This window comes from Ambystoma mexicanum, chromosome 4q (assembly GCF_040938575.1).
Source record: "Ambystoma mexicanum isolate Mex_15411 chromosome 4q, UKY_AmexF1_1, whole genome shotgun sequence".
NCBI classification, from domain to species: domain Eukaryota; kingdom Metazoa; phylum Chordata; class Amphibia; order Caudata; family Ambystomatidae; genus Ambystoma; species Ambystoma mexicanum.
Window position 1 is genome coordinate 1211013658 of NC_090928.1, and position 27368 is coordinate 1211041025.

Genomic DNA, 27368 nt, shown 5'->3' on the forward strand with positions numbered 1-27368 from the left:
ACAACAAACAAAACCGAAAACTTGCACCCAGCAACTGCATCCTTCAGGCAGCGCTCAGGTGTACCCACACCTTTGGAGCCCATCCAGACCATTGTGCGCGAAGTAATGGGTGTTGGCAACAGGCCAACACCAACTTATGCATGGGATAGACCTTTGAGCTCAAGGCAGGCGATCGATCATTTCCCCCATCAAAAGTAGGGTGCAGCTAGTGTGGTGATACCTATTCCTTATCCACACCCACAGGTCAGTGGCAGTAGTACTGCCAGGTATCGCAACTCCCCCACCCCCCACTTTAGCCCATGCAGCCAGCCCCTTTGCTGGTATTCATATCCTCACGTGACAGGTTCTTCTCCGACCATCCAGGTTGTTGAGCTCCAGCCACATGCTGGCCGCACCTGTGGTTTCAAGGAAGAGTGCTCTGCCCTTGTAAATAACTTTGAGCCTGGCCAGATACATGAGAATGTATTTTACATTTAAATGTAGGAGTTTAGCTTTAATCAGAACAAACAAATTCCTGGCCCTCTAGTCCGAGTAGATGGCAATCTTAGAATTGTCACGCTGAATTTCACCCTCCTCCCTAGAGTACTTTAGTATTACTTCTCTGTCCTGAAAATGTAAGACTTTCGCAATCATTGGGCGAGGGTGCGACCCCGGCGGAGGCCTCGTTTGTAGGGACAGGTGTGTCCGCTCCACCACAAATCCATGTGACAATTTGCCAGCCCCAATTTTTTGTGGGGTTCGGGCTCTCTATTCCTTCAGGAATCCCCAGCAGCCTAACATTATTTCAGCGGGCTACCCCCTCTGCGTCCTCCAACCTCATGTCCAGCACAGTGTTCCTCCTCTCCAACGCCTTCACTCTGGCTTCAAAGTCTCGCGGGTTTCAATCAAGCTTATCTCAGCCGTTGTCACCCTCTCCGCCAGGTTGCGGACATCTTGATGCAGCAGTGCACGTCTACCCTTACTTCGTCAAGATGACCGCAACCTGGCGGAGAGAGTGACAACGGCCGAGACAAGCTTGAAAGAAACCAGAGAAACTACGAGATATATATATATTTCTTTTGTGGTCATTTTAGTTGGAATACAACTTTTTCAACATAAAATAGATACTAATAGATTTCACTAACACGTTTAAATGAACAATTAATCAATTAAGCATAAAACGTCGATTAGTTACAAATCTTGTTTAGACTTCCTTGTCATAAGCATAAAACGTTTGTGTTAATACGGCAAGCCTAGGTGAGAAATTGCATCACATCAAGTATCAATACAACCATGTGAGTCGGCTATGCTTGTGTTAATGCATTTATAGAATCCTCGAATACAGCAATTTTGTTAAGGCTAGCAGCAAAGTGATGTTGTTGTCCCACGTACATCTCACCTAAAGGAATTGGCTTGCCATGACATTTGGTTCAGTATAAAAAGTACCCAGAAGTGTTGCTCTGTCGTGTTCGAAGTATGAGCAATATAACCCCAAGTGTTTCAGAGTTTCCAGCTCATTTCTCTTCAAGCAAAATCAGCAGTTGCCATGTGAAATTGCACCAGCCAATTTAGGCCAGTGTTGAACACGTTCATATGTGTGGAATTGATTCAATTTAAAACGTACATATATACTCTGAGCTCTTTCACATGGAAACAGTCCTGTATATGCTGATCTAACCTCACGTTTTCTTGGAAAAGAAGCATATTCAACGTATGTGTTGTAGCCACTGATAGAATCAATGGTAGTCAGCCAATCGAATTCATATAGTTTATTTTTCACGATTGGTAAACCAAGTTCAAGGTCTTCGACAGTGGCATAAATATTCAATAGAATTTGCTTTATCTGCCGTTAGTAATTTATTCTCCCTCACAAATTTCAATCAGCTAAAAGAGTATGCAAATCCTTGAAGTGAGTTGCACGGTGGCACTAACATTTTTGCATACTTTGAAAGTTTACGCCATTTAAACCTTGTTTTAAATGGCGTAAGCTTTCAGAATACTTTATCACTTTATCAGGATTTGCGTACTCTTTTAGCTTATAGTAATTTATTCTCCTTCACAAATTTCGAAACGGCAGATGAAGCTAATTCTATCGAATCTTTGTGCCACTGTCGAAGACCTTGAACTTGGTTTACCAAGCGTGAAAAAAAAAAAACTATACGAATTCCATTGGCCGACTACCATTTTCATTTCCAAAAGACGACCTAAGCGATGCTATTGCCTCTAGCACTAGATCTTCTTTATTGCCCGACTCCGGCACTTCCAGTTCCTTCTGCGCAGTAGTGTTGCTTTGTGTTGAGTCGCTGGGCTTGCCAGCATTTCCGAACGAGTCCATAATCATAGATTTATTCTTGCCTGTAGTTGGGGACATATTCTCATGGGTTGAAGCAGTCGACAACCAGTTAACCGCAGCGCAGCACTGGGCCGTCGCCAGGGCTCCCTTTCGCAATTAACTCATCAGCACTAGTCGACCTCACTGCCACTTAACAAGGTTTGTCTCAGTGCCCTGTTCAGGCTCCTGTAGTATTGCCACTGTGACTCTCGTGTCTCCTGCACCGGCTTTTCCCACTGTCTTAACAATCGATAAAGGCCTCCATGTGTCGATCCGCAGTAGGGACTGGCAGCTGCCGAGTATCCCGATATTTTTGTGGAGCGAGTGCGGGTCCCGTTCCAGTACTGCCACCGTTGTTCAGTCTTGCAGGGTTGTGACGCCCAGTGACCTCACCCTCAGTCGCTATTTCCGTGTGCCCAGCTCTCGAGACCGTAACTTCACTATTTAGCTACACTGCTATTACCTAAGCTCGCTCCCCAGTGCCAGCCGCAATCTCTAACAGCAGACCACCGCCATCAGACCCGCAGGGTGCACCACTCCATTCCACCTCAGCCCCAGTAGTGCCGTGTAACTACATCCGACAGCCTGGTAGTAGTCAGGCTCAATGTGCAGCCAACCAGTGGGTTGGCTCAGTCGCTCGTGCCTGCTTCATTCTATTTCGTTCAGTGGCCAGCCAGTACTTCCAGTACTAATTGGTCCCCTCCCACACCCCAGGATCCGCAGGTGTTCCATTCCTCCCCTGCTGTTCCAGAAACTCGCTGGGCCAGTACTGCTGCGATTCACTACGGCGACTCCCGTGAGGGTGCCAGGTGTTCTCCAGCTATGTGGCCACATAGTCCTAACACTGCAAATGAGGCAGATGTATCTGATCCCCTTGTCTTTGCCCTCTTCAATGTTATGTAGGAGGCAAGGCCCCCAGGATATTAATACAGTCTGCGCCTAGTGGCTCCTCATAGCGAGCAGCAGGGCCCTCTGAAGTTAGTTCTACCCCAGTTGGGCGGCGGCCCTCTTCAACTCAGCACTTACCGTGCTTTCCTGATGCTTGTCCCTTGTTGCTGCAACATTCGCGCCAACAGCTGACCCAGTGCAGCTCAGCCTTCCAACAATTCGTAGCAGACCATGAAAATGTTGTATTTACAGTGTTGGTGTCCCCCAGAGCAGTTCAACCTTTGCCTGTGCTGCGCCAGCAGCCGTGGGGTTAATGTTGTCGGCGGACACCGTGGGTTATGTGTACAGCTTCAGGAATGCTGCCTCCAGTAGCCGCGCACCATATGCGTCCAGCATCAAGCGATGCCACAATTCTCTGGTCTCCGGTCGGGACTCGTCTCTCTGCTTGCTCCTTTTACAGCCACCGTCAATGCCGGTATGCAGTCGCCCGACAGTCGCCGGCCGACACCCAGTCCTCCCTGGTAGGCAGTCTCTGCTTTCCTCCACCACCTGCACACTCTCCTCGTTGGGGCTGGACCTTCACACCACTTAAGGCAGGCACCCATACCTCGTAAGCACAGGCGTGATCAGCCACTGTGCATGCGAGACTGCGGCCTGCTAACCTCACATCCAGTCACTAGTGAACCCACTTGTTGTGGGCCGCGCCGTATTAAAGCCAGTTAGCTGCTGCCCCACCCAGCACTCTCCCTCAGCTAGAGATCCTACCGCACGCCTGGATGCCAATGCTGCAGTGCGCCGCAGGGCCTTGGGAGTATCAGGTTGCACTGTTTGTCACGGCCCCTCCTTCCCGTAAGCTCCACAGCGCGGCTCCGTAAGCCATCTTTGTACTCTAGGGTCCGTTCTCAGCCAAAGTCATTCTTTGGGGCTGGGCAATCGCTTCCTACACCTGTGAGTCTCTTCATGTGCACTCAGTCTTCACCATACCGCTGTACTTTAGGATCTTTGCAGGATTCCGACAGGAGCTTCATCCATTCACTGCCTCACACCATGAGCCCAGGCCATGCCCCCACCCAAGGGCATGATCCTCAAGCAGGGGTGGAGACCTGGTGTTCCCAATGGACATGGGGTCAAAGCAACAATGCAGGCCTTCTGGAGATCAGCAAAAAAGCAAGGCTGCCACAGGACGGTTCATGACAATGCTAGGTGGTTCCAAAGACTAGTTCCAGGCCTTCAGTGAAATGTTCCTCTTCGAAGGGACCTTGGCTCCAACAACAATCCGATGAATGCCAGCAAAAGTCGTTCTTTGATCCAGGATTTAAGCTAGTCACTCCCAAGCCCACCAATGGTAAGGATCTGCATCATTTCAATTGGCAGGTGCTGTCCAATCATTGACAGCCTCCGGCACCAACCATGCCCAGCAACAAAAACACTTTGACCAGGATGTGGACTAGAACCAGAGTCACAGCACCCCCTACCTCCCCAAATCTGGCCACAAACATACAGATCACTGCTTCGCCATGGAAAGCAGAGGTTTTGCCAGGGAAAGGGTTTGCCATTCATGAAAAACCCAGCACCGACAGGGCAAAAAAAAAAAGGCAAAAATACAAGATGGTCAAAGGACAGGTCAAAATGTCATGGCACAGCCATTTTAATGTATATAGTAATGTAAAAGGCATTAAGCCTTCCAATGTAAAAGTGCACGCAAGAATGTAAAAGCATACCATAGAAAACTATACGCAGCCACCAGCCCATCTTGAACATATCATGCAAGTAACTAAAATGTTACTGAAAAGAAAGTGAAATGGGCACAAAGTATGCCTACCACACCTCACTGAAAGGTGACGTGTGCAGACAAAGCAAAAATACCAAGGAATTTCACAATGAAGAACAGTGTTCTACAGCACTAACACCCATAGGGACTGATCAGTGCCCCCAAAAACAGATATGCTTAGCAAGGCAAGTGAGGTAAAAAGGCTTCACTTGACTCCAAAAGTCAGGACAGTTTCAAAACAGCAGCAAAAAGGGTGATGGGCGGAGAGAGGTAACATGGGTATCTATGGAGGAAAAACAGCAAAAAGAAATGATTTCCTAAGACTAGCCATTGGTTTAATGCGTGGTGAGTGCTCTCGGCTCCTGCTTACCGGTCTAGTATATTCACTAAATGCTTATTTGCAAGATCCATTATCTTCGTCACGAGCCGGGAATACCATTGGACACAGTTAACGTATCCCGATTGGCCGGCACAACGGAACTGATTCATTCGATAGGCTCAACAACTTAGTCCGGACCCTCGACCAGGAAGAGCTATATCAGTAGCTCCCGTGCGCATTGGCGCTCGTGCATTGGTTGAGTGTGTAGTGAGTGTTGTCAGCTCCTGCTTACCTGCCGAGTATATTCAGTAGGTGCTTATTTGTAAGTTCCATTATCTTCGTCACGAGCTGGGAATACCGTTGGACACGGTTCACGTAACCCGATTGGCCTATACAACGGAACTGATTGTAGATTGGCTCTCAACAACTTAGTCCTGCCCCTTGACCAGAAGGAGCTATATCCGTTGCTGCCACATGCATTGATGTGCGTGGTGAGTGCTGACAGCGAGTCAGAGAGGAGTCGGACAGGCAACGTCAAGTAAGTCCTACTTGTTGCAGCTTGGTTAATAAAATAAAAACAGCATCTAAACAAAGGACCAAGTCTATTAGATATCACTTCCAGGATACCACGTTGATACCTGAAATAGTACCAAAGGTGACTAAACCAGTGCCCAAACAACTTGAGCCTGTATTAAGTAACCCGAACAGGCAAACCGGGTAAATTTACTTCTTTCTACCCACTCGTATCCGAGGCAGTTAAACCCAGTTAAAACAACACTTCTACTCATTTGGGTCAATCCACCAATACGGCTCAAGGCCAGCAGATTAAAGATCTTTTGTTGTTTGATGACATTGATTATAACTCTTTACCAGATCTAGTCTATTAATTGCAGGAAAATATGGGGACACCTGCTGATATAGTACATTTTGACAAAGAATTGACAACAGCTGTGGAGGCGCAAGTGATTAGAGCAGATGCTAGTTTTGAGTCGGACAAAGAAACCAATCGCTTATCCACCTCACCCAATCTTTTAATGCAATCCTCTCCCTACGACCTGAATGAAGAATACATTCAAAGCCAGGCAGTGTATACTAATATACAATCCTCAGTGTCATCTGTACAATTTTCTTTGAAGATTCTTTTAAAACTATGTGGCAGAATTTTTAAGTCAGTACAATTGCAAGTTCCTGTTTCAGTTTCTGTGACTGAAACTGAAGGTCGCTGCTCTGCAAAATGATTTGGAAGATCATGCGACAATTGAGAATAATCTCAGAGTTCCGGTAGAGATTGTGGAAATAAATACCATTAGTATTCAAGAGGTGGCAATTGTCACAGTTGAAGAGCCAGATCCGTTTTACTCTAGAAAACAAAAGCGATTAGCAAAACTAGTACTGGCAAAGCAGTCAAGACAGCGCGCTGAACCCGAGGGGCCTTCAAATAGTAAAAAGCAGAAGGGCTCTAAACGCGCAAAAAAGAAAACTGTGCAGAATCAAAAACAACAACTCAAAGCGGGTAATTTAACTAGTTGGCTCATTACTTCTAAATCACAAGAAGAGGGTGTGGCTTCTATAGAGATGAATGATTTATCTCGAGACTTGTATGATATTACTAGTCTAGAAGGAATCAATCGGTCTGGAGCCGCCATCACCAATATTAGTGTAGTATCCAGCATGGGACTCAGGACACAGGAACCAGGCATGAGACAGGGAGTATCAAACAGGAAAGATACTTTATTCTTCAGTTCCAGATAAATGCTTAGATGAGAGCACAGGGAGTATACATCTTCTCAGCTCACAGTCCCATGCTGAAGTACCTTCCAACAGCCACTCAAAGAACCCCCACACACTGACACTCCACATTCCACCAGGCACTCCATATGCAGCACCCAGCAGACAACATACAGGATACTACAATTAGCAAGCAAAGCGCCAGGGAAAAAAGTGATTACTGCGCCAAAGGAAGTTCGCACAAAAAATAAAAGGTGTTTTTCTAGTAGTGAAAAGCATTTGAGTTATATACCGCGATTGCAAGTTTTTGATACTGAAGATTTAGATTTTTTTTTAACCTTTGAAGTGTATCATTACAATTGTATCCATGATTTATTGTAAAAATCCAGGAACAGTTTTACTAGTTTGCAGTTTTAAAGATATTCTCCATAGATCTCATGTTTAGCTTGATGTCGACAAGGATTGTGACGATTTAGCTCTCACACTAGCTAGGTGTAGTACTAAAGGTTTAAATCGGCCCCCTAATCCTTGTTTGAATATAAATACAGCAAACATCCAAATTTCGGATATTCAGTAGATGTTGAAATGCTTGGCTGAATCTATACTAGCGGTAATGTCCTGCCAGAACGACTTGGAACACACATGGTTTCACTCACATTCTTGATCCTAATGGCTATACAAATGTCTTAGTCCAAAATTAAGATTTCTTAATCCAGGAGTCATGGTTTATGTCTGAAATGTATATTGATGGATATGCTTTTTATCAGATCATGGTGAAGAGAGATGAAAAGTGAAGACTGCACGGGAGGATGGTTGTTGGGTGTTAACCACCGTTTTAAATAACAAAGAATTCAAACTATAGACACAGAATATGTTTTAGCAGTTGAAGTGAAATTTCCAAATCATATGTTTGATTGTCCTGTGTTGATCCTTAACATCTACGATCCTCCAGGGATGTCATACAGTGACCATATACTGAGAACTTCAGGAGCTATTTTTTTGCATGGGCGGTAGCAGACGGTATTATTATTATTATTATTATTATGGGAAGCAATTTTAATGCTCATTGTGTTTGTAGTGAGGTATTGAATGGGTGGAGCGGAATAAGTACCCAGTCAGATGAGGCAATCTAGTACTAATTTGTCCAGCTTAATATGGAACCAGTTTACAGAGAACTGAGACGTCAAAATGCTCATTGGCCGTGTGGTGGGGATAAGTCAGGGGCTAATACTTGGGGGCAATGACAAAAACGCAACTTTAGATTATTTTTTTTGTAACTACTGCTGTGCTCACGAATAAGTAGGTTAAGCGCTCATTGCAATGCATGGAGTGATCATGCACCTATGTTATTGAATTTCGAACGCGATCTAATAAAAAAATGCCAAGGCGCATTAGCTGGCCACAAAAGAATATACTGCGGGCTAAAGGTGGTACCAATGACTATGATTTGACTAGGATGTCAGAATTCTTGGGCAAAGACAATGACGAGTTGGAGGTATGGTCTACCAAATTTTCTGACCAATATGCTACTTCTGGTCAGTTTGTTAATGTTCAAACTGAAACAAATTTTGCTTCCTATGATAAAGTCATCCGTGATAGGAAGCGCAAACTTAGACAGGAACTGCGCAGACTTAAAATATATTAACATCCTTGAGAAACAGCGCCATATGAAGGTAGTAGAAAATGCCTATAGGAAATGGATACGTCCCCTCTTGCGCACAATGGCAAAGAATGGTCAAGGTGTTCGCTCTGGCAATGCCAGAACTATATGGCCACTACTGGGTGAAGCTAAGAGGGTGCCTAACTAACCCCATCAACGAAGAGTTATGGGCACAGTATTTAAATGCGAGAGGCTCAATAGAAAGGTCTGTATGCGAGGATACTTAGTATGCCGATGTTAGTGGCGTAGCTGCTCGATATCAATGAGGACAATATAAAGTATAGAATTGGCACACTAAAATGCCTGAGCCTGATCTAGCCAATGTCGTCCTCAAGCAGGACCCTGATTTTTGGGCCGCTTTATTGAAGATAATGTTCGACAAGATTTCGATCGAAGGCAGGATACCTTTATCTTGGTGTACAACCATTATGATCCCGGTTTTGAAGAAGGGGTCGCCGCTATGCCCCGATAATTATCATCTATTATCAATGCTCGATTGTACACGAAAGCTGTTTTCAATATTTATTTGAAGGGGTTTACAGAAGTGTGTGGACAACTTAGGTCTCTTAAAGATTTCAGTGTAGTTTTGTCCTGGGATTCAACATCACAACCTGATGGATTATCTCACGGAAAGAGCACACAAGAAGGATTCTCTTGGGATATATGCTCTCTACGTGGACTTTAGATCCGTCTTTGATTCAGTAGAGAGAGATCTAGGCTGTGGGAGAAACTAGAATCTTTTGGTTGTCCACCGAAGATCCTGCATTTTGTGAAACTGTTTCATGTCAACAATACTATCAAGTTGAAGTGTATCTTGGCAATGTCCGGCATGGGTGTAAAAGAGGAGTGTCTCCAATGATGACAAGTCAATTTCGACTGTCAATATGTGCCTGTCCTTTATTTGATCAAATATACCTCCGATCGTTTTGAGCAAGCACCATCAATCGCTGCATATAATCTGAAAACCAAAATATTGTATCCGCTTTTAAAAATCTATGTAACTATGTTTTTTGTTCCTTCGTTTACACTTTCTATCAATTTCTGTTCTCGTTTTATTATGCATTTTTGAAGTCTCCTTTATTAGTTTTACCCTCCTGATTGACATCAATCTCTTGATTAAAAAATGTACCCATCACCTTCACTTTTTACCAGTTTTATATTCATTAGTCTAGCCATAACAAACTCTTCATACTCACATATTATAACCCCAAACACATGTGCACCTTTAATAGTTTTCTGCGTACGCCTTCCTATACTATCTTTTGTAAATGTATCATCTCTTTTTTACTCCATTTTGGAGTTTGTTACACACTCTTATTGGCTTTGCCTCATGAATCCTTAACACCACAATTTGGTGTCTTTTTAGTGCATGCCCTTCCACCCCTCTTGGAACCAGGAATTGAGGTATCTACTACTTCTCTTTATAATCCCCCAAAAATCCTGTTACTGTTACACGTATTATTTACAACACAGTCCATCCCCCTATTTTTGCCATTCTCGATGTTCTCCTTATGACCGTGGCTCAGTTCAAGTCCCTCGTCATCGACTACCCTCAACCAACCAGTTTGTCTTCTATGACGTCATCCTATGTGGCAAATTATAAACCCATCGAGGGGAGGGATTGGTTAGGGGACCATATCTACTTATAGAGCATATAAGGATTAGTGCATCATTGGCTGCCCCTTGTTTGTAGGGCACGCCTTGAACTACCTCTAGATACGGATAATACGGATTATATCGGACAAAATGGCCACAGATTGGTCTTTGCAACATTGTATGTTGGGTTTCCCATTAGACACACTGATTGTTTGGGATCCCCACCCAACTTTGGACTTTCGTCTTGTTAGCAGCACGCAAGCAAAACGATACCTAGGTGCTTTGGATCACGTCAGATTACTCCCCACTTTCCCAGAGGGCCAGAGGACTTTGGGGAGCCCAGGAAACACAAAACATAGCAGGCAGAACAGAAGAGCGTAACTGTCTGTAAGCACAAAACCAGAACATTGTCGTATCAAAGTGGAAATGGTGGAATTAAGCCTTTTCTTCCTGGAAAGAAGGAACCGTATGGAATGAAGATTTGGCATGAAACGTCCTGCGAAAGGGATCCCAGTAATTGGGCCAGGCAAAAGCAGAGGTCCGAGGCTATTCTCCGGCCTCCTTATATTTGTTGTTTTTCCTAAGAGGTAGGGCCAGAGAGCTAATAGGGTTTGGACTAAGGATTATTTCTTTTTGGACTTTGACCCCTTACTTTTAGTTTGGAAGGCCGGGAACGTCCCTCATAGCACTAACATGTTTTCATTTTTATTTGAATAAAAACGCTTAACATGCCATTTAGTCAGACTACTCTTCCTGGTTCGCCACAACCCACATGAGAGGCGTCAGTGAATCAGGAGGCGAGGAACATGTGCCGAACACACTTAACTACCTGCGTTCCAAACTGGCTACCTTAGGATCGCCTGCAAAATCCACCATTTTCTTTTTTGGTTTCTGTCAAGATGGATTTCTAGAATATGGCCTTTTGGACAGATTTTAGGAGGCCACCTTAGTTATAGTGAACAGGGGAACTCTGAGCTGTTAGCCAAACCCAACCAAGAAAAGTGTGGAGAGTGGTCAAGGCTTAGATTCAGGAGTGAGTGAGTGGGGTCCGGGGTCCACAATGAGTCCACACAGTGAAGCACACAATAATTCAATTTAGACTGGCAAGTACAAAAAATACTATTATAGGCCCAGAAGAAAAAGTTACATACCCCCGGTAACGTTCTTTCGACTGGATGTTCCTCCCACGTATTCCTCATCTTTGATATTCAATATCCAGCTTCAGAAAATGTTTTTAGGTAGAGGGCGCTGTGCGTCGATGCAGTTGACTCAGTGTCCCTCGAGTGCCTCCGTATCGGGGATGCCATCATTGAAGGCATATATAGCACACGCAGCGCCTGTTGGCTTCAGTTCTGTTTTGTCTTTCAGTAGAACTAGCTGCATCAACACGGGTTTGACCGTACTAGGCTCTGAAGGAGCAAAAGATGTAATAGCATGGAAACTCTACTGCGGGATACGATGGGAGGGCGATGAGGGATATGTGGGAGGAACATCCAGTTGAAAGAACGTTACCAGAGGTAAGTAACTTGTTCTTCAAATGGATTGTGTCCTCCTACGTATTCCTCATTTTTGATAGACTCCCAAAGCAGTGTTTGTTTTGGTGGAGGGAGTAAGAATGTATTAAAGGTTTCCATGGACAAAATGGAGGACAGCTTTTCCAAAGCTTCTATCCTGACTCAGGGAAGAATCAAGGCGCTAATGCTTCGTGAAAGTGTGTACTGTAGACTACGTAGCTGCCTCACAAATGTTTTTAATAAGAACACCTCTTTGCAGAGCCGCAGAGGTAGCCATGCCCCTGGTGGAATGGGCCCTCAAATCTTCTTAAGGATCTTTGCCTGCCAGCCTGTAGCATTCTGAAATCGCTAGAATAATCCATCTTGATAAGGTCGGTTTTATTACAGCCTGACCCAGTTTGTGCCCTGTATAACCTATAAAAAGATGATCATAAAGACGAAGTTTGGACAATCTAGAAATGTAGAAGCTTAGAGCTCTATGTGTATCTAATCTGTACAACCGCTCTTCCTCCTTGCCAGGATGAGGTGGAGGATAGAAAGTAGGTAACACAATCTTTTGTCCTACATGCAAATCTGAAATGATCTTAGGCAAAAATTAAAGCTCAACGCTCAGGACCACCTTGTCCTTGTGGAATACTGTAAAGGGTGGTATAGATAGTGCCTGCATCTCACTCACACTACGAGCTGAAGTTAGTGCTACCAACAAAACGGTCTTGAACTTTAGTAAACGTAATGGACAGGAATGTAGAGGTTCACATGGTGCACACATAAGAAATGTTAACACCAGATTAAGGTCCCTAACTGGAACCTGAAAAGGAGATGGAGGGAAACATGCAACTAAACTCAAAGACCTAGTATACATATTGGCGAAACGCAGAATAGAGATGGGATGGAAGGCACGGACTAGAACAGTAGTGGCACTGTGGTGGGGGGACCTTTTGAAATGGGCCAATGCAGAATCTGTGGTGCGGCAGGAATTTGGAACAGGAGGAGTGGGGACTGGAGGTTTGGAGTCAATTGGTGGCTGATCTGGCTGTATCGGCACAGAGTGTTCAGTGCGAGGGACAGATATCACCAGGTATGACCTAGTAGGTTGTGAGATGACCGATTAGAGTCTAGCAGGGAGGAGAGGTGCGATGTAGGCCGGGTAGGGAGGGGGGAATTTGGGGAGTGATATGACAGTTATGTAATTAAATGAGTATTATGTGATTGTAAGCCACAGTTGTAAGGTCGCATGTTTATATGTAAAAAAAAAAAAAAAAAATACAAATTATTTTAAAAAAAAGAAAAAGAAAAGGAGAGGCAAGGAACACATTGATGAGTCCCTTCAGAAATTGTATCACCAATGGTAGCTTAAAATATGACGTTTCTTCAGACGAGCGCTTAAAGATGGATAGTGCCGCCAAATAGCCTTAATTGTTCCAACCTGGAGCCCAGATTGGCTAGGTACAGTAGAAAGGATAACACTTCAGGTGTTGTGCATAGTAAAAGGTCTGCATTCTTGTCCCTGCACCAGCTGCAGAATTTGTTCCAACGGCAGCAGTACAAAGACTTTGTTGCTGGCCTTCTGGCCAAAAGCAAAATCTCCATTACGTCATCCGGGAGGTCCCAATACTTCTACCTCAGCCTCTCAGAAACCATGCGTGAAGGGCGAGTGTCTTGAGCTCTGAATGGAGAACCAGACCCTCCTCTCGGGAGAGGTCTTCTCCGTGTGGAAGACGTATTGGAGGGCAGATGGACATGTCCACAAGGTCCGGGTACCACGACCTCCTGGTCCAATCCAGGGTCATGGACTCCCGCACTTTCTCAACCTCCTGATCACGTGAGGAATGACGGGGACTGGTGGAACCGCGTACAGGTGTAGAAACTCCTCCATGACAAATGCATCTCTTAGAGCTCCTCTTGGGGGAAATTCCCTGGAGCAGTACAGTTCGCACTTCCTGTGTCGTCAACAGATCCACTTGAGGGGCTCCCCAAAGCTTGAAGGTCTCTTGAAGGACTTCGTGAGCTAGTTCCCACTCGTGGGAGACTGGGCTCTGCCTGCTCAGAGCATCCTCCGCCGTGTTCTCTCCGGCTAGGTGAACTGCCGATCGAGAGTTCCCATCTTGTATTGCCCAGAACCAGCGTTGCATTGCCTCTCTGCACAGAGGTAGTGACCCTACACCTCCTCTCTTGTAGAGGTAGTAGTACATGGCCAGTGTTGTCCATCATTATCTGGACATTCTTTCCCCGTACAGAGGGCAGAAAGGCCTTCAGTTCAAGTCTGATTGCTCTCGGTTCCAAAAGATTGATATGTAGTTTGGACTCCAATGGAGACCAATGACCGCTGATTGTCAGAACGTTGGTATGGGCTCTCCACCGGTGATTGACTCGTCTGTCACTACGTTTATCTCCGGCCATGGTTGCCAAAAAGGTTCTCCTTTTAGAATATTGTCCTCACAGGTCCACCACAGGAGATCTGGTGCGATGCTGCTTCGAACCTGAAGTAGGTCTGACATGTTGCCTGAGAATTGAGGCCATTGTGTCCTGAGAGCCCATTAAAGGGATCTCATTCTCAGGCGAGCCTCTGGCACCAGAAAAATGCAGGATGCCACAAGGCCGAGCAAACTCCAAAAAACAAAGCCCAGGAGACGCTGGGTGCTCTAAAACTTGGAGACCATCTGCAGTATGTCTTGAGCTTTTACCTCAGGTGGTGGCTAATTCCCAAGGATGTATCCAGTACGGCCCTGATGAACTGTAGCTTTTGAGATGGCGTCGTCTGGGACTTCTTGTAATTAAGGGAGAAGCCCAATCTGTGAAGAGTGTGGCCGGGTGACGTTGAGATGATCCAGGACTTGTTCGGGAGAGTGTGCCCTGAACAGCCAATTGTCCAGGTAGGGGTCGACGCAAATCCCCTCTTGCCTGAGACTCAATGCCACCACCGGCATCAGTTTGGTGAAAACCCTCGGGCGGAGGTCAACCCGAATGGCAGAACTAAAAACCGATAATGAAAACCGCCAACGGCGAACCTCAGGTACTTCCTTGTGCGTGAGATGAATTGGCACATGAAAATAAGCATCCTGAAGGTCCAATGACACCATCCAATCCTGGAGTTTGAGGGCCTGAAGGATCTGAGAAAGAATGACCATCTTGAACTTGTCCTTCCTGAGGGACTTGTTCAAGTATCTCAAGTCCAAGATGGGTCTCAGTCCTCCGTCCTTCTTGGGGATTAGGAAATATGGAGAGGACCATCCTTTGTTCCTCTACGCTACAGGTACCGAAAATTTCCTTCACAAGGAGCGGATCTGGATCTTTCAAAGAATGGCTCCCCGGTGGATGGTTCTGAGGTCTTTGAATGAATGGAAGGCAGTAACCTTGGGTTATGGTTTCTAATGGCCAAGCATCCAAAGTAATGTCTCGCCATTCTTTCAGATGCTGAGACAGTCTACCTCCCACTGGGGTGTCGTGACTCAAGACGTCAGAGAGGTTTTGAGGCGGCTGAAGCAGTGCCTGTTGGTAAAGATGGCCCTGCTTGAGCGGGCTTTGCACCTCTCCCTCATCCACCACGAGGGAATCTTCTTTGGCCCCTTTGACCAGCCATTCTTCTCGCTCTTCCAACTGAGGAGTAATAGCAAAAGGATCTATCCCTCCAAGAAGGGCCACTGGGGCTAAAGGACGAGGCTGCCTAATAGCAGCACCCAAAGATTCGGCTGCCGCTTTCGTGGTCTGCAGTTTCTCAAGGTTTTTGTCAGCCTTGCTACCAAAAAGATGAGACCCGTCAAAGGGCATGTTAAGGAGTCTAGATTGCACGTCCGGTGCAAATCCAGACTTTAACCATACAAATCTGCGAATTACAGTGCTTGCTGCCATGGCTCTGCTGATGCTGTCAGCAGAATTCATACCCGACTGAAGAGACTCGCACATGGCTTCCTTGTCGTCCCTAACAATGGCCAAGAAACTGTCTTTCCTCCCCTTCGGCAATATGCTCAGCCTCCACATAAATGCAGAGCCATAAAGTGAATGACAAAGTAATTTATCTGACAATGGCGTCAAACGTTTCGAAAATGTTGAGCTTGACGAGTCGTCAATGTCTTCGATGAAGGTGTTCTCGACTTCGATGACACCAAAGGTTTTCGATGGCATCCTTGCCCCATTGGTGTCGATGGCCCAGCTGGCGTCGAGTGCGCAGCTGCCATCGACGACCTAGACTATTTTTTGACTTTTGACTAGTAGGATCCTGCAATGATTTCTCCTTGTGTCGAGTCCTCAAAGGCTCTCGATGTGGGTCTGGCCTTTGTCCCGGGCACTTTTCTTACCCGCTTTAGAAGGCGTGGTAGGAGCATGGCTTGTCGAGGGTTTTTGTTTTTCAAAAAACGTTGAGCATTTCTAGCCTGAATGCTTGCCATTCGGAAGGCGTGGAGGCCTTAGTGGGACAGGATACACCTATCTCAGGTGAAGAGTCAGACGAGGACGTCGAATTGGGCGATTTATGGTGCCTCCTCTTCAGCTTCCTCGACGAGGAGTGGTGGGAGCTACTCCTTGACCCGGACTTTTTCGCATTCTTTCTTCGAGGAGAGTCACCTCTCGCATTGTCAGAAAAAGGCTTCTTCGATGGGGTAGTTGATGGGGATTTCTTAGGGTTTCGACCTACCTCCAATTTCCCATTAAGCTCCTTCAGAGCTTTCCCGGTCATCGATTGACATTTCGAGCAGGCCGAGGTCTTGTGCTCCACACCGAGACACCACAAGCATACTCGACGCAGATCCGTTAGCGACATCTTGGAACTGAAGTCTTGACACTTTTTAAACCAGGTCTTCGGGGTAGACTGTGTCAAAGGCGAAGACATTTTCATATATATTTTGCAAAGGAAATACTGAAGCGCGCCGGAGTTCTCGAACCGTAAGCTTAATCGGAAAAACGGCATTGAAGCCAACGGGCGCTGTGCATGCTATATATGTCTTCAATTACATCCTCGCGACGGAGGCCCTCGAGGGACATCGAGTTGGCTCCATCGTCGCACAGCACCCTCTGCCGAAATATTTTATTCTAAGGAGAACAGGGGTGGGTGAATACGTTACAACTAATAACGCCCCCAGACTCCAATTTTCCCAAGTGACTAGGTATGTCGCCTACGGCTTGCTGGAGGTAGGTTTACCCGCCGTTGGAACTAGTAGAAGATGCCCAGGAGCTGCGGGTACAAGGATTCTTCCGGTCGGTTCCAGGAGCAGAGTGCAACCTTTTGCGAAGAAGAAATACAGAAGGCACCGATGCAGACGTCTTTAGGACACTACACCAGGCGAGGGAAAGAGTTCCAGCAACGGCAACCATACATAGGCGACAGCAGTCTTAAGACCTACCAGAGCAGGATCCGTTGATGCTGGGAAGCAGAAACCTGGTAGGAAGGCGACTTGTGGCACAAGCTGGCAAACACTGAAGTTCCAGCAATGATTTTACCGATGTAGCACACTGGATAGCTGGTCAGTCCACCGGGTGGTCCAGTCCCAAGGCTTAGGATGGATGCATCAAAGAATGAGTTGAGATTGGTTAGTCCCACCAGTGAAAGGGTTCAAGCACCACTCTGGGCCTTCGCAGATCAGGTAGTCTAGCAGGGCTTCACTGGGCCAAATGCAGGAAGGGGCTCCAGCACTCTTCAAGAGTCGTCCACGGATCTTCAGTCGGCTGCTCTTCTACAGAGGATACTTTGCTACAACACTAGTCTAAAGAAATGGCTGCAGGAGTCCTCTTCTTATCCTAAATCCTGGCTGGAAGCAAGTCCAAGCCCACCAATGGTTAGGATCTGCACCATTCAAACAGCCTTCCGGGACCACTGTGGGTTTCACTCATGCCCAACACGTAGACTTTCAGGCACCCCAGATGTGGAGTGGAACAAGACAGTACCCTCCATATCCTGGGTCTACACACACCAGGTTAGCAGTAGCCCACGAAAGCAGAAGCTTCCCTGGGTGAATCCATTACTATATAAGGGATGTCCTGATCTGAGCGAGCAGGCAGGCAGGCAGCAGGCCAGACAACAATATGGCCAAAGGACAAGTGAAAACGCTCATGGAAGGGCCATTATAGGGCACTAGCCACATTTAGTAGCCAGATGCTGTAAAAGTGCATGTGCACACTAAAAATAATGCACAAATATTTCTGCTGCCACCAGCTTGTCTTTAGTCACATACAAAAGTAACCAAAAATTCCAAGAGGAAAAGACTAGGGTGTGTGAGGAATCTGAGGGCGTCCTGACTGCTTACCCCAGGATATCCTCCCCACAGGTGGCATGGGAAAGGCTGCCGTTTTCGAATCCTGACCCTGGGAGTGGATATGCAAGGAAGATCACCTGGGAGGAGGAGACTTGCGTAGTGGGGATAAGGCACTATTTGAGTGAGACACAGTGTCCCCCATTTCCCATTCATAAGAAATCAAAATGTCCCCCAGGCTTTTATGGGATATTAGCAAATCATTCCCTATTGTGTTAGAAAACCATCTCCCAATGCATACCATTATGGTACTGAAACAAGGAAGAGACGACATAGAAACATATATTAATCCTTTATTAACTCAGACATACACAAACACCACTCTGGTACTGGAATGGGGAAGAGGGTTGTCAAGTACCATTGTGAAATCAATGAGAATGGACAGCACCCGCGGCCAAAGGGGTGGTATAAATGGCCGGCTCAGGTGAGGCTAACAAGATCACCTGTGGAATGCTTGCAGACGGAGGTGCTGGAGGTGAAGGCAGGGAGACGCGTGTCCGCAGTGCTGCAGAGTGGTTGCAGCGGAAGTGGAGTGTGGTGGGTGCTGTCGGAAGGTCTACGGTGGCAGGGTAAAACTACCAACCTCCTGGATTCAAGAGGACTCCCTCTCCGGTAGCCTGAGGTTTCGGAGACCCTGGCGGAGGGGCTTGCCGAGCCGGGAACAGCAGTAGCCACGAAGAGTCGACCGAATCGGAGAAGGGCACATGAAGACAGCGTACCCGGTGAATCAAGCAAGGCTGAATGATTCTGGGATGCTGAGGTGCGAGCCGCGTTATGAATGCAGGTCGGAACACTTGCGAGTGACAGACAGTGGCGGCAAGGGGATTGCTGGTCCAAACGTAAACACAGATATTTGATGACTACACTGAAGGTTGATGAACTGAGCGGTTTGTGAATACCAAACTGTATTGAAATTGAGAAGGCTGTGGAAGGGCCAGAAAAGCAGTCAACTGTAAAGTGAATGAAAAGCCTGTGAGCATGGTGCAAATTCCCAGCAACAGAGTGAACTGGGAATTTGCAGTTATGTTATTTTGTGATGAATGAAGTTAAGTTTTGAATACCGAACCCAAGGAATGTAATGAGTGAATGCCACATTAATGGAAAGTAGAGAAAAGCATTCCCTGATACAAAGGAACTGTGAATCATGGAAACTAAAGAAAGCAAGCATTGGTACTGAATATAAACTATGAATTATAGGAGCTGAGAAATGCCAAGCATTGGCAAAAGCAATAAGGAAAAGAGGAACTGTACAAGATGAAACTGTGGCAAAATTATGAGAAGGTTTGATAACCCAGCACGTGAATGGTGGCAAAACAAGTATTGACAAGGACTGCAAGAATATAAGTCCAATACCAGCATTGAGCTGAAGCAATGGTGGTGTAGCTGCGGAAAATAGGCCAATCAGGTGTGTCGGTTGCGTGACCTGTAATGGGTGGACCGTGTGGTCCGACAACTGTGCCTAGACCGACCACACCCCACCAAAGAGAAGCCACTTGACTCATCTATATGTTTATGGTTGAATATCAAGAGAAGTTTGTACATTGTGAACTTAAAGAGTTGAACTTGTGATATTGATGAAAGATACAAAGAGCCTGAAAGCTGGGAAGAATACAGAGGAATTGTGTTAATGTAAAAATAGTGCGACTTGAAAGCTAGGGGAAGGGAACCCCTTGTGACTGAAAGTGAACTATTTGGAATCCTGGGGAAGGGAGAAGCCCTTTTCCGACCAACTTCCCCACGGGTCTAACCTCTTGCCCTGGCTTTTCAACCATTACCTGGAAACTCTCGTCCACTGCATTGCCATTTTCTGCTCAAATCTGCAGTGCTGCGCTGACAACACCAAACTCATTTTCAGGCTGCCCTTAGCCACCTCCTCTCCCTCTCTCATCTCCGATTGCCTTACTGCGATTCAAGATTGGTGTTCCGCCAATGATCTTTGTCTGAATGCCAGCAAGACTGAAATCCTCCTCATCGGCACACCTTCTCCATCCTTTCCACTCACTCTCTGGCCAGCCTCTCTTGGCCCTCCTCCTACCCCCACCTGCAAGGCTAAGAACCTTGTGGTCATCTTTGATTCCACACTTTCCTTCCCCGCCCACATCCCTGATGTCTCTAAGAAGTCAAACTTCCTACTGCTCCTCCTCAGAGGTACTCTGCCCTTCCTCACCTTCCCCCAGAAGCTCAGTGTCTCCCAAGCTATGGTTCTCTCTAGGTTGGACTATTGTAAGCCTCTTTCTAAACCTTCCTGCCTCTACTCTCTGCCCTCTGCAACTAATCCAGAACAGGACTGGGCGACTTGTCCTTGGCCTCAAGCCCTGGGATCGTATCTCTCCAGCTCTGAAATCTCTCCATTGGCTCCCAGTGGATGCAAGGATTAAATTCAAAACCCTCTGTATTGTCCACAAGGCTTTCTGGGGCCTGGGTCCAAAATACTTTCAGCTATCCCTCCGCAAATACCTCCCCTCTCGAGCTCTTCGCTCCTCTACCTCCCTCAGGGTCAGTCGTTTTTCAAAGAAACGAGCTGCGGGTATATCTCGGTCTTCAGCTGGGGCCTCCCTCTGGAACAGCCTCCCTGCCACTCTAAAACTTGAGGAGAGCCATCTCTGGTTCCGGAAGAACCTCAAGACCGTCCTCTTCGCTTGCGCCTTCGCCCCCTCCTCCCCCCCTCTGTCCCCTGCTGATCTGTTCTCTCCTGGCACTGTGCACCTGGCCACCCTCTGTCCTCCGGGCCCAGGTTCCTGCTCACCCTACCACCCTTCCGCACTGCCTCAGGGCCACCCCTTGCACTGGGGTCTGTATCTGTACCCATACAGTGCCCCCCACTTTTTTTCTTCCTGCACTTATCTGGCCTACCATGTCTGCTGCCTTAAACTCAGCACTTGCCGCTTGCTAGCTGAACTACCACTTTTGTTGCTTGTATTATTTATTATTTATTCTGTTCTCCTTTTGCTCCACACTTTCCCCTCCCCCATGCACTTGCACGTTCTCAATGTCACTGGGCCTAGTAAGATCGTTGTTTTGTTCTCCCCGGTTACGCTCCCTTACCTTGACGTGCTCCAAAAAACTTGTGTATGAACGCAATAGAAATAAAATATTCAATTCAACTTTTCTTTGAACGCTTTTTCATTTGATGCAGACATCCCTACACAGTTTGAACAAATATATATGAGGGCAAGTGTAGGTTTTGGACATAGACATTTACATTGGACTTCCTGACACAGATTATCATTAGTTTTTTGTAAGGTAGGGAAATCACACCTTACCATAGGGCAAGATGGGTCTTATTCTAACCTCATTGTGATTTTAATAAAAGTTTGTAGCCCAAACATTCCTCAGTTGTATGTGTCTGCCTTCACAGGTGATACAAACGTTTCCCACTGCACTGCATTGTAAGATGTTGTGTGCACTGTTAATGTGTTACCCAAAAAGGTAAAAAGGTACACAAACAAAAGGGAAAAACAGTTTCCCTGTACTGGTAGTCTGAAGGACTGATCAGTTTCCCCATAACAAAATGAGCAAAAGGCCAGGGGAGCGAAGCTGAAGTCTTCACTTCCCTGTAAAAAGTCAGGACAGCTTCAAAAACAAAGGTTTGACGGTCAATACAAAATGAAGTTGTCTAAAGAGAAATATGTCCCAACAGTGGCCAATGTCCTAAACTATGTATTCTGCCCTTGCCCAGCCACCCATCTCTTAGCTCCTGGAATCCTACACCCGACCACCCTCCCCGACCAAATCACAGTCCAGCACCTTGCTTCTTGTCCTCTCAATGTAAGGCCATATAAATAGTAATAGCACTAGCCCTTTACTATTGCCTTTTGTCCATCTTGGTTTGTAGTTTAAGGGAGATTGGCATGCTATGTATTTGCACAGTCGATTTCCCCTAAATAAAGCCCATCCAATCGCAGGTGTTGACCCAAGGAGCGAACCGGGTTCAGTTCCCGGTTCGGAGATTAAACATGACCGGCAACGGCCCTGAGTCCTCACTTCACTTGGGGCTGGACCTTTGTGATCACGGCGAAAAAATAATGTTGAATCTGAAAATACTGAATGTGGTTTTTTGTAACCCCTTTTACCACATATATTTGGGGGGGCGGCGGCGGGTGTGTGTGTGTGTGTGTGTGTGTGTGTGTGTGTGTGTGTGTGTGTGTGTGTGTGTGTGTGTGTGTGTGTGTGTGTGTGTGTGTGTGTGTGTGTGTGTGTGTGTGTGTGTGTGTGTGTGTGTGTGTGTGTGTGTGTGTGTGTGTGTGTGTGTGTGTGTGTGTGTGTGTGTGTGTGTGTGTGTGTGTGTGTGTGTGTGTGTGTGTGTGTGTGTGTGTGTGTGTGTGTGTGTGTGTGTGTGTGTGTGTGTGTGTGTGTGTGTGTGTGTGTGTGTGTGTGTGTGTGTGTGTGTGTGTGTGTGTGTGTGTGTGTGTGTGTGTGTGTGTGTGTGTGTGTGTGTGTGTGTGTGTGTGTGTGTGTGTGTGTGTGTGTGTGTGTGTGTGTGTGTGTGTGTGTGTGTGTGTGTGTGTGTGTGTGTGTGTGTGTGTGTGTGTGTGTGTGTGTGTGTAAGATTGGGGGCTCAAATGTCAGTATTTTCCAATTCGACATTTTGGGCATTCCCTATTTTGGCATGATCCCTTTGGGCCTGCCAGGCTGGGGTTGGCAGGTTGTGCTGGACACATCCGCCCCGAGCACAGGGATTAACACTACAAGCACCTCTGTGTGGAAATCTCTTTATTTTTTGTTACCCTATATTCTTTTGTGTTACCCTATATTCTTGTCTATCCAGCTCCCCTTTTAATGACTGCTCGACCGCTGGTACCACTAGGTGAACCAAGGAATATCTGTCTAGGCTGCGCACAGTGCCCTCACACCATAAACACAGTGCACCCTAACACACTGCTCCTGCTCTACTTTTCATTGCAGTCCCCATTATCACTGCTTCAGTGCTGTTAATTCACAATTCTAGTGGGATCTCGATTATCATTGTTGAGAAGCCAAAAGAAATTAACTTGCCAATATTTTCATAGAATGGATTGAACAAAAACACAATTTCTAACCTACCTTACACTTCAAAACATTGAACAAAAGCTCTTCACCGCAAAACTCTGTTTCATCGTCTATAGTCAGCTTTCTCTACAAGGAAACAATCAGTGAAAACGTGGTTAACACCATTGTCACTTGTGATGACAGGAATGTGCAGGGTTCTCAATTACAAATGTTTACTCGTTTCAACCTCGCATAATCTGTTTCAAAGAGTGGTGGTGGAGTCCTTCATCACTCACAAACACCCTCATGTGCCCATTTCCACAAAATAGAGCATCACTGCAAAGTAATACATAGCTTTAAATGGACAAAATAGTTCAGTTCTCCAGTTTCAGTAAACAATTGACAATTGATTTGTTGTTGCGATTCAGACAGCCATACTCCAAAATATACTTTACAACCTTAGACCTCTTTGAGAAAGTGTTCACAGCATCAAAAAATCTAGACTGAATCTAGAAAATGAACCTCTTAACTTGATTAACAAACCTACCACCTTGAGACACCATTTATGGATGCAATACTCCGTTGTAATTTCTAAAAGCAGCACGCTAAGAAGCATTTTTCTAGGCCCAAAGTTTAGGGCTCAGGAAGATCAATCCACACCTCGTTTGCAGGGCTTCTCTGTATATAGTGAACTCCGAGAGGTAAAACTTGCGGAGCAGTCAAGCTACTTTCTCAAGATGGGAGCAGGATATAATGTAATGTATGACATGTAATAGTTGTTTGCACATACAACAGTCACAAAATACATTCTATGTAGAAGTTTGTGCAAGAGAGAAATGCAGTGTATAACAGCTAAGTAACCTTTTAGGACTAGCTTGTAGGATAGCGAATTATGCAGATCACACAAAGCGTTCAGAAATCCGTCCTTGAGTCTATATTGAGGGTTTTAAAAACGGGATTTAAGAAATCAACATAAGCAACACCAAGTATCAAGCACAGTGGAAATAAGTAAGCAGAGCTGTCAAAGTTTTTAAAAATTAGCACAAGTTGCTTTTAGACCACTTGCAACTGATGTTTTCCTATGAGCCAATATTATTCAATGTAACGTAGCTTTGTGGTTTGGGGAAAAAGGAGCTGTCGCAGTACAGCAACAAGGATGAAGAGTATGCAGCCTGTGACCCCAGCCGAGAAGGAAGACTCAAGGACTCTAGGCAACGGTTCATAGTGATAATGTCGAAAAAAAATGTTGACTTACAAAAATGTCGAAAAAAAATGTCGACTTACAAAAATGTCGAAAAAAAATGTCGAAAACAATAATGTCGAAATCCTATACATATAATGAAAAGAGTCAATTTTTAGAAAAAAAAATGTTGAAAAAAAAATGTCATTTAGCACTATCAATAAATACATAAACAAGAAGAGTCCCCCCCAACCCCCCTCTCACCCCTCATACTCAACACATTTTAATTATTTATTTATTTATTTATTCGATAAATAAATAAACAAGGAAAATATCATTTACTAGGGGGGGTCCCCCCCAATCCCCCTCACCAAACACCCCCCTGCCACCCTCCCCACCACCACCCTCTCACCCCTCATATTCAACACATTTTAATTATTTATTTTTTCTAAAAAATATTATTGCTTTTCTACATTATTTTTTTCTACATTTTTTTTTTTCATTTTGACTGTCGACATTATTGGATTCGACATGATCACTGACCACCCTAGGCAACATCACTGGAGAGTAATGAAATGTGTGGAGAAAAGGAAAGCATGGAGTCGAAGATGACCCTGAGGTTCTTAACCTCACAGGTGGGAGCAGGGAGAGGGCCAAGGGAGGCCGGCCAGAGAGTGACAGGGAAGGAAGGCACAGGAGTGCCGATGAGGAGGATCTCGGTCTTACTAGCGTTTAGGCAGAGGTTGTTGGCGGCACATGACTCCTAGATTGCAGACAGAGATGGGAGAGGGGTTGGGAGAGGGGGTAGCAGAGGGGAGCCTGAAAACGAGCTGGGTGTCATCCGCAAAGCACTGAAAGTTGGAGCAGAGAGCAGCAATGCGGTGGGAGAGGGGTGCCAGGTAGAGATAGAGGAAAGGAAGGACCCAAGTTGGACCTGTGAGGATCGGTTGGAGAGGAAGGTCGTCAGCCAGGCCAGGGGCTGATCAGTGATACCCAGGTTATCACAGAGGCGGTTCAGCAGGATGGCATGATTGACCGTCTCAAAGGCAGAAGACAGATCGAGTAGGATGAGGACAGAGGGGAGATTAGAATCAAGGATGGAGAGCAAGTCTTCTGGCAGCTCTGAAGCTAGACTGATGGTCATGAAGACAACCAACGGAGTCAGGGTGAAGATTAAGCTGGGAGATGGCCAGCTTTTCCAGGAGTTTGCCCAGGAAAGGAGTGATAGAGATCGGGCGATAGTTCGCTGGGCAAAAGGGGTCGGTTGTGGGTTTCTTGAGAAGAGGGTGCGCAAGAGAATGCTTCAGAGTGGGGGGGGGCTCCAGTGGCCAAGGAGTGTTTGCAGAAGTCGGGCAAGGCAGAAGCGAGGGCGTCAATATGGTGTCAATATGGTCCTTGATGGTTTTGGACGAGAAGGGAAGAACCTGTTTTGACAAACTTTCATAGATCAGACTTGTCTAAAAATCTCGTCCGGGATGAACAGAGGAAAGGAAGAGAAAGAGGGAGGCGAGGTGGCTGCAGGGGGTCCAGAGGAAGTGGGGAGAGCAGCTGGAAGAGGGGGAGAGGACGAGAGGGTGGACAGGTATTCCTGGGTTTTAGAGATGAAATGAGAACCCAGGGATGTGCAGAGGGCCTGGGAGGGGAAAGGAGACTGCAGCAGGATTGGCCAGCTCCTTGGATATTTTAAAGAGTTCGGCTGAGTTGTTAGATGCTGTAGAGACGCAGGCTTGGATGTGGGCTCTCTTCTTAGTGCGGACGGAGAGCCGGTAATCCCTTTGGAGAAGGCGGCAGGCCAGTTTGTCAGAGGATGCACAAGATGCCTGCCATTTCCTCTCAGCCACTATACACCTGCGTTTAAGGGCGACGAGGTCAGAGTCGTACCAAGAGTTGCACTGGCTTTGGGCTTCAAGCGGATCCTCATGACTGGGGCAAGAACATCAAGAGTATCAGAAGAGTGGAGATCGGAAAGGGCAGTGTCAGGATGAGTCAGCCAGGTGGAGGAGAGAAAGTGGCAACAAAATCCTCAACGGACACACGCTTCATGGGCCGAATGACCAAGAAGGTAGGTGGCAGTGCTGGAGCTGCTTGGCCTGCAGGGTAGAGAGGGAGAGATGGGAGCAAAGGAGAAAGTGATCAGTCCAGGAGAGAGGAGGGGTGAGAGGGTTAGAGAGGAGGAGCGGAGGAAATGAGATCAAGAGAAACTCTGCAGAGCAAGTCGGGCCAAAGGGAAGAATAGAAAGAGGGAGTCGGATAGATCACGAAAGATTCTGGAGGAGGGACAGGAAGCATCTAGGGGAATGTTGAGGTCAGCCCACTGAGAGAGGAAAGAGGTAGTCTGCCCAGGTGGCCGATAGATAGTAGCAATGGTGAGAGAGTGACCAGGAGAGAGAGAAAACCTACAGATAAGGCATTCGAAGGAGGAGTAGGCTTGCACAGGAATCACAGAGGCAGGAACCCACTCCGGGAAGATTAAGGCTAAGCCCCCACCTGGACGATTGGATCTGGGCGCGGAGAGGATCTTGTAGCCATCAGGGAAGAGAGTGTCAAAGCTTGTGACAGAGCTGGCCATGAACCATGTCTCGGTGAGACCGAGGACATCGAGGTCGAGTTCTTCCAGGATGCGGCAGATGTCAGAGGAGTGTTTGACAGCCGAGCAAGAGTTGAGAGTGGCAATATGGAGAAGTTTGCCAATCTTGAAAGACTTCTGGGGAGGGGTGCGAATCAGAGGTATGCCCTGCAGAGGCATAAAAGGAGCCGAGGGGGGGGGGGCAGCAGAGGAAGGAGGAGAGGGCAAGGTAGCCAAGGAGGAGGCAGAGGTGGGAGGCAAGGAAGCCAGAGAGGAGAGAGAGGGCACAGCAGGAGCAGGAAGCATCTATCAAAGAGGAGAAGGTTGGCCTGAGGGCCTTGGACCAGGACAGTGCCATTCAGGTAGACATTAATGATTTCCTTAGAGGAGTGGAAGGGGTCCAGGAGGGACTTCCACTGGGTGCCACCATTATTGGGTATAGAAGAGAAGGGTGAGAGCACAGAGACCATATGAGGAGTCCAATGGTCAGGCGAAGGAACGTCAAAGAGAATGTCAGTGAGGATCTGTCGGGAGGATGCGCTGGTGTAGGTGTCAGCGATAGGTAGACCAGGGTTAGAGACCAAGATATCCTTTGTGAACTTCTTCCCACCAGACTTCGTGAGAA

General features: G+C 46.5%; 1 protein-coding gene across 1 annotated transcript in view; it reads right to left on the reverse strand.

Annotated features, from left to right (window-relative positions):
- The window catches only part of CMTR1 (cap methyltransferase 1), a 2036190-nt gene that overhangs the window by 1699689 nt on the left and 309133 nt on the right, over positions 1-27368 (reverse strand). Inside the window, exon 6 of the mRNA XM_069608763.1 lies at positions 23073-23144. Coding sequence (XP_069464864.1) covers positions 23073-23144 — 72 coding nt within the window. The remainder of the gene's footprint in view (positions 1-23072; positions 23145-27368) is intronic.